The 12,751-nt window shown below is 43.6% G+C and overlaps 1 protein-coding gene across 7 annotated transcripts in view; it reads right to left on the bottom strand.

The window, feature by feature from the left end:
- The window catches only part of spag9 (sperm associated antigen 9), a 132,588-nt gene that overhangs the window by 100,239 nt on the left and 19,598 nt on the right, over positions 1 to 12,751 (bottom strand). For all 7 annotated transcript variants that reach the window (XM_033044705.1, XM_033044699.1, XM_033044704.1 and 4 more), the window contains exon 3: positions 12 to 82. In XM_033044705.1, the coding sequence (XP_032900596.1) occupies positions 12 to 82 (71 nt within the window). The remainder of the gene's footprint in view (positions 1 to 11; positions 83 to 12,751) is intronic.

Below are 12,751 nucleotides of genomic sequence, written 5' to 3'. Positions count from 1 at the left end.
CATCCTCTTACCTCTGTATGTCTTTGATGAAGTGCATTGTATTCTTTCTTGAGTTCCGACTCCCTCTCCTCCAACCTGCCAACTAGGGAACAAGAAAAACATTAGATTGCCAAAAGAAACTGTCAGCAACAAATCTAGTTATCCTATTCAGCTGCAAAACCAACATAATTTTTAGCTAAACGGGGGAATAAAAATGATGGCAAAAACTGCATGCAACATTGAACATGTCAAAAACTGCCAAATCTATCTATACTTCATTACACCAATTTCAGCCTGAGGACCATTGATAGCACGACCAACGACTAAGTGTACAACCTCACATACTTTCTATCAATGTGCTCAATACTTTCCATTTTTAGTATTTCTAAAAACTTACATAGAAACATAGAAAATAGGTGCAGGAGTAGGCCATTTGGCCCTTCGAGCCTGCACCGTCATTCAATATGATCATGGCTGATCATCCAACTCAGTATCCTGTACCTGCCTTCTCTCCATACCCCATGATCCCTTTAGCCACAAGGGCCACATCTAACGCCCTCTTAAATATAGCCAATGAACTGGCCTCAACTACCTTCTGTGGCAGAGAATTACAGAGATTCACCACTCTCTGTGTGAAAAATGTTTTCCTCATCTCGGTCCTAAAAGATTTCCCCCTTATCCTTAAACTGTGACCCCTTGTTCTGGACTTCCCCAACATCGGGAACAATCTTCCTGCATCTAGCCTGTCCAACCCCTTGAGAACTTTGTAAGTTCTTCACATTCTTTGTTGGATTAAGAAGTGGAAGTGACAAAGTGAATTTGTGATGTCAGTTTTTATTAACTACTTAAATACCTTCAGAAACAAAAACCACTTGGAACCATGAAAGGACAAAGAGTTTATGACATATTATCAATGTATTACTTTAAGTGTGATTTGTCCTAGTTTCAGCAGGCGCAATAGGTGCAGGAGTAGGCCATTTGGCCCTTCAATATGACCATGGCTGATCATCCAAAATCAGTACCCCGTTCCGGCTTTTTCCCCATATCCCTTGATTCCGTTAGCCCTAAGAGCTAAATCTAACTCCCACTTGAAAACATCCAGTGAATTGGCCTCCACTGCCTTCTGTGGCAGAGAATTCCACAGGAACATTTTTCCTGCATCCATCCCATCCAATCCTCTAAGAATTTTATGTTTCTATAAGATCCACACTCATCATTCTAAATTCCAGTGAATACAAGCCCAGTCGACCCATTCTTTCATCACACTTCAGTCCCGCCATCCTGGGAATTAACCTGGTGAACCTACGCTGCACTCCCTCAATGGCAATAATGTCCTTCCTCAAATTATGAGACCAAAATTGCACACAATATTCCAGGTGTGGTCTCACCAGAGCCCTGTACAACTGCAGTAGGACCTCCTTGCTCCTAAACTCAAATCCTCTCGCAATGAAGGCTAACATGCTATTGGCTTTCTTCACTGCCTGCTGTACCAGCATGCCTACTTTCAGTGACTGATGTACAAGCACACCCAGGTCTCGTTGCACCTCCCCTTCTAATCTGACACCATTCAGATAATAATCTACCTTCCTGTTCTTGCCACTAAAAGTGAATAACTTAATGAACAAACTCTGGCAGCTAAAATTAATTTGCATTAAATATTCTAATGTTACCAGTATAAATAATAATCAAATCACTCATAATATGAATTTGAGCAAGGAGACTGATATGGGAAACAGCTGGAGATTTCCCTTCATTTTAATGACCTGTACATTCTTGTTAGTCAGCAATTATGCTGTGGTGATGAATAAGATGCTGCATGATAATTATTGCAAGTTACTCACTATTTACAATATACGCCACGCCCGAAGCTCCGTACTTTAACCAGGTTACTAATATATTCCTTCCACCAGCTATTCATATTTAGACATTTCTGAATATTGTTTACGACTCGAGGAGAGGTTGCCAACAGTGCTGTATCGTACAGGAACCATCTTTCAGCAAAAGCAGACTCACAACCCTCAGAAAATAAATCTTCATCTCCTCAGTCTTAAATGGCAGCACCCTTACTTTGAGGACATTTAAGACTGAGGTGAGGTAGGGTGTGGCTGCCACCCGAGACAAGCTCTGCAGCGCTGGATGCTCTCATGAGAGAAGACAACCTCTTGGCATTTATCCAGTTTAGACCTAAAATCTATGTTTGAATAAGATTGGCTCTGATTGTTTTAACTGAGTGGAGTCACAATCATTCCTTGTAGATCAATCTCTTGATTCTCCCAAGCATCTTGGACCTACTGCCAATGGACCAAAAGCTCGGCAGTGTTGGATGGTCAGGCTGCATTACAAGAACAAGTCTAGGAATCTCAGAACTGGAGTGGAAGCAAGTCCTTCTTAATCTGGAGGGTTACACAGGATGCCGATATCTTGGAAATACTATAATTAGATATACCTGGAAATGCATGAAATTTGAAGATATAGTTTGCAGGGCACTCATTTGAACAGCAACACTCCTATGTCCAGGGCAACCAATGTCCCCAACCAACACTGAAGGAACATACATGTTGGAGTTTCCCAGACTTGAAGGGCTGCCATATTTCACAGAAAATACATGTTACCAAGAGAACTTGCAAAGGAAACATGCCAGGATAATGCAGCAGTCTCAGGAATTGTGGTGTCAGACTAGCATATTTTGTGGATCACTGGAAATTACTTCCATCATTAACCAGCATATATTTTTATTTCATTTTATTTTGTACATGTTATAAAGGAATGGAATAAACTTTCACGTGAACCTGGCAAGATGAATGGGAATGTGGGAAACGGGGAGTGCAGGAAACAACACTTGGTGACTCAAATGCCAAGTCATTGGGCTTTCTGAACAATTGGATTGCAGGTAATGAGCGTTTTACTGGATATTACAAACCCGTTCAATCTAGAAAATCTCATTTGAAATTAACAAGATAAAGCATGCCTCATGAAGGCAATAAAACAGAATGAATGGATAATTTCACGGGAATCATTTTTAAAATCTTGTGTCACATTAGGCACAAACTCTTGATTCTTCCACTTCCTTTCCCTTGAAATCACCAAGTTGCAGTCATTCCAAAGAGCTCATAGGAAGCAAGAAATCCCGTCATTGTAAAACAGCACAAAACGGCCACTCAGCCAACTCCTCCATATTGACACAGAGAGTGGTGAATCTCTGGAACTCTCTGCCACAGAACGTAGTTGAGGCCAGTTCATTGGCTATATTTAAGAGGGAGTTAGATGTGGCCCTTGTGGCTAAAGGGATCAGGGGGTATGGAGAGAAGGCAGGTACGGGATACTGAGTTGGATGATCAGCCATGATCATATTGAATGGCGGTGCAAGCTCGAAGGGCCGAATGGCCTACTCCTGCACCTATTTTCTGTTTCTCTGTAAGATGTGCATTTACATTTGTCCCATTGGCCACGTTTGACCTGTATCCTCTAAACCTTTCCTATCCATGTACCTGTTCAAATGCTTTTTAAATATGTTATTGTACTGTCTCTACCACTGCCTCTGGCAGCTCCACGCCCCTCAGCTTCATGTTAAATCTATCCTCTCTCACCTTAAACCTATGTTTTCTAGTTCTTGATTTTCCAACCCTGTAAAAAGACTGGGAAAGTAAGCATGCAGGTACAGCAGGCAGTGAAGAAGGCTAATGGCATGTTGGCCTTCATAACAAGAGGAGTTCTCTGCCTCAGGCAGTGGAGGCCAATTCTCTGGATGCTCTCAAGAGAGAGTTAGATAGAGTTCTTAACGATAGCGGATATGGGGTGAAGGCGGGAACGGGGTACTGATTGTGGATGATCAGCCATGATCACAGTGAATGGCAGTGCTGGCTCGAAGAGCCAAATGGCCTACTCCTGCACCTATTGTCCATTGACTGTGCATTCATCCTATCTAATCCCTTATGATTTTATACATCTCTATAAGATCATCACTCAGTCTCCTGCGCTCCAAAAATAAAGCCCTAGCCGCACGAAAATCTCTCCTTATAAATCAGGCCCTTGACACCTGGCAACATTCTTGTAAATCTTCTTTATACTCTTTCCATCTTAATAACATTTTCCCTATAGCAGCGTAATCCAAACTGTACACAAATGATGGCCTCACCAACGTCCTGTACAACTGCAGCGTAACATCACAACCACTATACCCAAGCCTATACTCAATGAAACAGAAAAAGGCTGGAAATGTTCAGCAGTTTAGACAATAAGTAGAGAAAGAGTTCATATTTCACGTCAATTATCTTCGATCAGTAGATCACCAGCATTGATGCTTTCCATTGCATGGGTGCTACCTGACCTGCTGAGTACATACAGCATGTTATGCAGCAAGTGCTGTGAGCATGTGCTAAATTAAAACTATAGGAATGGCATGCCATACTTCTGATTGCAGTGATTTAATTGGAAACACACTTGCACAAGCAACATGTTTTGTGACATTGAATCATAATCACGGGATCAAAACATTTTAGTGCGATACTCAGTGAGTGCCGGAGTTTTATTTGTACACACACCGACCAAAGCTACTTCCACTCTCCCATTCCCCATTGCACAGCCCCCGGCCCAAGATCGCAGAAAGCAGTGGCTGCAAGGGTTGAGGATAAATAACAAATCACAGTGCTGGAAGAACTCAGCAGGCCAGGCAGCGTCTGTGGAGGGAGTGGACAGGAGATATTTTGGGTCAGGAACATTCTTCAGACCTGAAACATAATGTCGACTGTCCATTCCCTCCACAGATGCTGCCTGACCCACCGAGTACCTCCAGCACTGTGTTTTGCTCAAGATTCCAGCATTTACAGCTCCTTGCATCTCCTTGAGAATAAACAGATTGGCCAAAATCAAAATAATAACTTGAGGGGGAGAATTTGGTCATTGCGGGCTTTTATTTGGAAACAGTAAATCCCTTTATTGCTTCAGAAATAAAATGGTTAACAGTGTGGATTATAGTTAACATTTATAGCATCTTAAACAAAAGATACGAGACAGAACTGAGAAAGTTCATGCTTGAGAGGAGGTGTCTAAGATGTATTTTTCTGTATTAAAGAGGTCTAAAAGAGCAGTATTCATCCGGTATTCACATGGCCCAAATATAGGCTTCAACAAGTCAGATGCTTGAACATGTACAATACCAGCCCTTCAGTTGTATCTGCCTCGCCTCCAGTCTCAAATGGAAACAGTGGCTTCTAGTGTCAATTAAATGAAGGAAACCTATTAACTTGGAGAGAACCAATTTTCCCCCCAAAATAAACTTTATATTGAACCTCTGGTGTGCAAAGCACCATTGCCATGTGGCGTCTTGTTGATACTCTTTCTATTTCGAGACTGTGACCCCTGGATCTCGGCACCTAGCCAATGGAAATGTCACCTCTGTACATATTCTGTCAAGCTCCAAAACTAATTCTATATTTCAAGAGGTTACCTCTGATTCTCCAACATTCAAATGGGTGAAAGCCCAGTCTGCTTAGCCTCCCCTCAACCCGGTAAAGCTTGGATGGAATAGTGTCAGCATTTTGAGTGAGCTCAAACTGACAAGTAGAAGATAAAAGACAAGATTGAAGGGAGTTTAGAATGCACTGCATTGCAATTTGTGACAAAACTTCCTCAGTTATTTTAAAAACTAGCTTTACCAGAGCCTTCAAAACATGCAATTGTGGCAACAAACTGCTGAAAACACTCGGCAGATCAAGCAACAATGGAAAGAGACAGAGTTAATGTTTCACATTGAAGAACCATTTCCCTCCAAAGATGCTGCCTTGCCTGCTGAGTGTTCCCTATAGTTTCTGTTTTTATTTCAGATCTTAAATATCTTCATGGTATTATTTTCTGTAACTGAGGTAATTGAGACTTGTTGGCTGGCTCATTGACAGAATAGGTGGTATATAGGTGGTCTCGACCCGAAACGTCACCCATTCCTCCTCTCCAGAGATGCTGCCTGTCTCGCTGAGTTGCTCCAGCTTTCTGTGTCTATCTTCAGTATATAGATACAGGCAGTTGCCATGGAATAATCTCAAACCTGGTGACTCAGGCATCCTTTACAGCTGCAGTTTCAAAAAAAGTTAGCAAAAAAATCCAAAACATTCTTGCTGGAAGGAATCAGCTAAACTGAAGGCTACACAATCTGTAGTTTCATCCACACCATCACTGGGACTTACAGTATATTTAATAGAATTTAAATTCCATTGCTGCTATGGTGAGATTTTAACATGTCCAAGATCAAGATGTCTGCATACTCGTTCAGGACCACGATTACTCCAATATCCCTTTAAATGTTATAGCCAATGATGTCCTAATGTCAACTGAAGTTTAGTTTTTAGTTTAGTTTAAAGATACAGGGCGTTAACAAGCCCTTCGGCCCACTGAGTCTGCACTGACCAGCACATTAACACTATCCTACACACACTGGGGACAATTGACACTTATACCAAACCAATTAACCTACAAACTACTGACGTACTACTGAGATGAAAATATCTATACCAGTCATCCCAAAGTGATTCAGAAGGCATTAATCAACAAAAACAAAGCTATTTAAAGGCTGGAATAATTACATGCCTTCTAAATTGCTTTTCAAAAAGTATAACCAACTGGTTTTTGGTTACACTTTCTCTCCACCTACTTCTCAATCAAAATGGCTATGGTGAAGGTCAGAAATATCTCCTGAAACAGATGCACATTTTGATTACTGTGGAGAACTATTAATCCTTCCCGATTTATCAGGGTTATAACGTGACAGAACAACAACATACACTGCGTGAGAATGTTCTGTTATAGCCTGACTGCATTCTAGTAGATCAACTGTCCATAAATTAGAACTGGAACACAGAAGCTGAAAATGCAAGCAACATTCTTGCTTCAGATGCTGATCCATAAGTACAGGAAAAAAATAATTTATGGGTTTAAACAATGAATTTTAGATTGAAAGGTCACTTGCTGAACAATGCACATCTTTCAGCAGTTGTGGCACTGCAGTAATGTACCATTAAGCTTCTTAGGAGGGGAAGGGAAAGAAAGGGTGGCGTGTAGTTTGGGAAAAGTCATTTAAATAGCAGCATTTTGCAACACTTTGGAACACAGACTTTTTGTTTACATCTCTAAGCACAGTTCAAGCAAAACATGAAAATCTGAGCAGGCCATTCAACCTGCAGAATGGTCCCGACCCCAAATATAGACAATAGGTGCAGGAGTAGGCTATTCGGCCCTTCAAGCCAGCACTGCCATTCAATGTGATCATGGCTGATCATCCACAATCAGTACCCCGTTCCTGCCTTCTACCCATATCCACTACCCATATCCATATCTTTAAGAGCTCTATCTAACTCTCTCTTGAAAGCATCCAGAGAATTGGCCTCCACTGCCTACTGAGGCAGAGAATTCCACAGATTCACAACTCTCTGGGTGAAAAAGTTTTTCCTCATCTCCATTATAAATGGGCTACCCCCATTCCTAAACTGTGGCCCCTGGTCTGTCCGTTTCTCTCCACAGATGCTACCTGACCCGCTGAGTATCTCCAATACTTTCTCTTTTTGGCCTGAGACTGAAGAAGGGTCTCGACCCAAAATGTCACCCATTCCTTCTATCCAGAGATGCTGCCTGTCCTGCTGAGTTACTCCAGCATTTTGTGTCTACCTTCTATTTTAGGCCATTCAGCTCCTTGAAGATCACTGTTTGATTCAACAGGATTATGGTCAAACATGCACCTCACTAGTTCTACGTCCAGTCTGCCCACTGTTAGAACACTGCCAAACAAGACCTGTTCTGCTGCTGCTTGATCCTTTGCTTTGATTCCCCACCTCGGAGGGTTCAGATATAATCACGTTAGTGAGAACAGGAACAATCAGAACTAGACAGGAAAAGAATTCTGGGATGGGTGCCAATATCCACCCGAACAGAATCATTAACGTCCAGCCTCGGGTTGAGACCCCTTCTTCAGTCAGAAGACCCGAAATGTCGCCTATTCCTTCTCTCCGTAGATGCTGCCTCGCCCGCTGAGTTTCTCCAGCATTTTTTGTCTACCTTTGTTTATTCCAGCATCTGCAGTTCTTTCTTGAAGATTAACGTCTTTTTGATGCAGATTCCTATATCTGCAATCTCTCGTGTCTGACATCACCCTGAACCAGATCCCTATCCCAGTTGTGGAATACTCATTAACTATCACTTTTAGCAAGTGGGACAAAAAGGTAATTTGCCAAGGCTTTCAGATACTAAACACCAACTTTCTACTTCACTTGCATGTCTATTTACCTGATAGCCCCGATACGAATGTTGTTTATGATGGGGTCGCAAAGAGATGCAGATTTGGCATTTCCATATTATTTAATTTAAATGTGGCTGGAAACCTGTACAACAGCAAGACCAGCAAAGAAAGTTCCACTTCAAAGTATGTCAAGTTTTAAACTGGGAGCTATTAAACGGACAGGCACAAAGGGCTGACAGCAGGCTAACGGTGACCTGGGACAAGAATAACTGTTACTTCAGTAAATGGAACAGTATTGCTTGCAATGGAAGAGTTGATCAGATAGTATCCATTGATTCACCTTTCCCCCACAGAAAATTGTCCAATTAATAACTAATATTTTTGGCACACAAATAAGCAAGCTCCAGATCAAAGCATTACAATTCTCTTTCAACATCTCAATTGGATCAACAACTTGCCTTACTGTTTCGAACTTTCAAAGTTTATTTGATTCCCACAGTTGCAAAAAAAGTCTAATTGGAAAATGTCACATCTTACTCTGTGAAAGCAAAATTCTTCACGGATGTGTAACAAGACAAATCAAAACACAGTCAAAGATTCGGACCGATGATAAACAACTTTGTCGGAACTAGTTTGAAGCACCATTTCAAAAGAGATGAGAGAGATGCAGATGTGTGGGAAGAGAATTCCAAGCTGTGATCCTGGACAGTGAAGTGGCACAGAGGACAGGACAGAAGCTCTGATGATGATGCAAGTGTCACGTTCTCAGAGTACACAGCTCCTGGAAACTGCCTTGTGGAATATTGGAGGAAGGAGAAACATTATAAAACAGCAAAAGTAGCAATATGAATTTCAGGAGAGTGAATTTCATTTAGTATCACAAATTTTAGGATGGCGATTTGATAATTATGTGAGAGCAAATTTCTATTTCCCAAATGGCCATAATGCAAGAGTTGCCTATAATGATTAGGAACAATGTGTGTAGGAAGGAACTGCAGATGCTGGTTTAAATCGAAGATGACGACACAAAATGCTGGAGTAACTCAGTGGGACAGGCAGCATCCCTGGAGAGAAAGAATGGGTGATGTTTCGGGTCGAGACCCTTCTTCAGACTGATGTCAGGGGAGTGGGAGGTACATAGATAAATTAGTGTATATACAAGGAAGTGTAAGGTGTGAAAACAGGAGAATTATAATGGAGATCAAGGAAAATGTAGAATAGATCATTGTTAGTTGAGAGAAGGTAACAACAAAGCAAACAGAGATAAAATGTATTCGGAGACAGTAAGACTGGTCGTAGAACTAGGAAGGGGATGGAGAGAGAGGGAAAGCAAGAGTTACTTGAAGTTAGAGAAGTCAATGTTCATTCTGGGTGTAAGCTGCCCAAGCGAAATAAGCTGCCCAAGCAGTGTTCCTCCAATTTGTGCTGGGCCTCACTCTGACAAAGGAGGTGGCCCAGGACAGAAAGGTCAGATTGGAGATAGGATGGAGGGGGAGTTAGTGTTTTAATTAGGAACAATGACCCAGTGGCCGTCAGGTAAATGGAAGGAGAAAAAGTGATGTGCACATTCAAAATGTTGAACAGAGGATCAGTTAAGCAATTAAAAATACAGATGTCAAATAACCTAATTAATCTGGCTCCAACACTATTTTACAGCAATTGGAATTTAATATTAACACCAGGTCTATAATATCAGGGCTGCCAACATTGGGTGAGAGTTACGAGCGAGAGACCAAGCCCAAGGGAGCGTAGTGACCGAGGTGTGGGGGGGGTGGGGTGGTGTGGTGCAATTTCCGGTGTTGCTCACTCTGGCAATGGAGGAGGCCCAGGACAGAATGGTCGGATTCGGAATGGGAGGGGGAGTTGAAGTGCTGAGCCACAGGGAGGTCAGGTTGGTTAATGCGGACCGAGCGGAGGTGTTCGGCGAAACGATCGCCAAGCCTCCGCTTGGTCTCACCGATGTAGATCAGCTGACATCTAGAGCAGCGGATGCAATAGATGAGGTTGGAGGAGATGCAGGTGAACCTCTGTCGCACCTGGAACGACTGCTTGGGTCCTTGAATGGAGTCGAGGGGGGAGGTAAAGCAACACGTGTAGCATCTCTTGCGGTTGCAAGGGAAGGTGCCCGGGGAGGGGGTGGTGCGGGTGGGAAAGGCAGAATTGACCAGGGAGTTACGGAGGGAGCGGTCTTTGTGGAAAGCAGACGGGGGGCGGGGGGAGATGGGAAGATGTGGTGAGTGGTGGGGTCACGTTGGAGGTGGCAAAAATGTCCTCCACCATGCATGAATGCTTCAAAATCAAGTGGTCGAGCTTTATTGCCATATACTCAAGCATAGAAACATAGAAAATAGGTGCAGGAATAGGCCATTCAGTCCTTCGAGCCAGCGCTGCCATTCAATATGATCATGGCTGTTCACCTAAAATCAATACCTCTTTCCTGTTTTTTCCCCATATCCCTTGATTTTGCAAGCCCCAAGTGCTAAATGTAACTCTCTCTTGAAAACAACCAGTGAATTGGCTTCCACTGCCTTCTGTGGCACAGAATTCAACAGATTCACAACTCTCTGGGTGAAGAAAGTTCGTCCTCATCTCAGTCCTAACTGGCCTAGCCTTTATTCTTAAACTGTGACCCTTGGTTCTGAACTCCCCCAACATCGGGAACATTTTTCCTGCAGTTACAGTAAGTGAAAATCTAGCAGGCAAGCAGGATGCTTTCCCCAACCACCCCCATTTGAAGATCACTATCTTCCATCGTTTCTACCCAGTGCTTGGTACCTAACTCCAGGATGCACCGAGCTGCAGCCTGATCCATGCCGGTCATCAGGGTGAATTCGGTACAGAGACTAACGGCGCAACGCTTCCGACACCTCGGGACTCTTGCACTGAGGTTGCTCCATGGCTGGAGCTGCAGCGAGCGACTCGCCAGCCCCGGCAAACACTCGCCAGCCCCAGCATACACTCGCCAGCCCCGGCAAACACTCGCCAGCCCCGGCAAACACTCGCCAGCCCCGGCAAACACTCGCCAGCCCCGGCAAACACTCGCCAGCCCCGGCAAACACTCGCCAGCCCCGGCAAACACTCGCCAGCCCCGGCAAACACTCGCCAGCCCCGGCAAACACTCGCCAGCCCCGGCAAACACTCGCCAGCCCCGGCAAACACTCGCCAGCCCCGGCAAACACTCGCCAGCCCCGGCAAACACTCGCCAGCCCCGGCAAACACTCGCCAGCCCCGGCAAACACTCGCCAGCCCCGGCAAACACTCGCCAGCCCCGGCAAACACTCGCCAGCCCCGGCAAACACTCGCCAGCCCCGGCAAACACTCGCCAGCCTCGGCTCCCCGTCCACATCTGCCCCCGCCGCTGCTTCTGCTTCCATCCCTCAGCCCCGGCTCCCCAACACCCGTGGCCCATGAGATTTTGAAATTCTCGTTGATCACAGAATTTCTCACGACAGAGAGTGAGAAATTTGTGATCAGCGTGAGAATTTGTCGAAATGTATGAGTCTCACGCTCAATGCGTGAGAGTTGGCAGCCCTGATAATATCATTACAAGTCGTGTGAGTCAGGGCAAAGCAGTTACTTTGTTCCAATTGTCAAAAAGGCATTACATTCTTAGCTTCTTTTTTTTTTTTACGCTCTTCGCTAATGCAGCCAATGGTCTGGGAAACCCTGCTAGTCCCCACCATGAAAGCCCCAAGAATGTCAGGTTATCACAGTCTTGCTGTAATCGGCTAATGAAATCAACAAAATATTTTCGCATGGCAAGTGATGATCTCGATTGCATTTTAAAAGATATCCGAGTATATTCAATCTCCATTTTCCCAAGAGAATTGCTCTACACTTGTGAAAAGAGCAGTGCCACAAATCAGCCCGTTCTTTCCATTAGCAAATACAGGCAAGAGGAGCCAGTTGGAACCACTCTAGTCAGCGTCCTGCAGTTCAGCTTTGCTCACGTTTCCTGTACTAAACGGACATCAGAACTTTTCCCACATGGAGTTAATAAGTTGTCATAGTTACAGTTCGCACTTGCAGTTGAAGTGTCAGATCGCAGCTGCTTAAATTTGCACTATAACCGCTTTCAAGAAAATTCTCACATGGGCTAAAATCTCATGCACGTGAAATACAGAACTGCCCAATTGTGGGATTTTATAACAAAGCAGTCTTTATGTTGTTTCACGTATTTTTTGCTTTCCGTTCAAAACTTTTCCTTCTAAAATAAGAATATTTATTCACTTCCTTTTTGATGATATTTTGGATTTTGCTTCAACGTGGTTCCTGAAAGGGGACACCACTACCAAACCTCTTCCTCCTTTAGCTGATCACAAACACGCAAGCACAAATAGAAGCAGGAGTAGGCCATTTGAACCTTGTACCTGTACCACCATACAAAAATCATAGCTGATCTGTAAACACAAGTATCACTTTCCTGCACATCTCCCTTAATTCCACAATGGAACAGAAATCTATCTCCATCCTAAACATACGCAGCTATAGAGCCGTCACAATCCTCTTGGGTTGAAGATTCATCACACTCTGGGAGAAATTGCTTCTCAT

This window comes from Amblyraja radiata, chromosome 26 (assembly GCF_010909765.2).
Source record: "Amblyraja radiata isolate CabotCenter1 chromosome 26, sAmbRad1.1.pri, whole genome shotgun sequence".
Classification (NCBI taxonomy): Eukaryota; Metazoa; Chordata; class Chondrichthyes; order Rajiformes; family Rajidae; genus Amblyraja; species Amblyraja radiata.
This window is presented reverse-complemented; position numbering and strand designations above follow the sequence as displayed.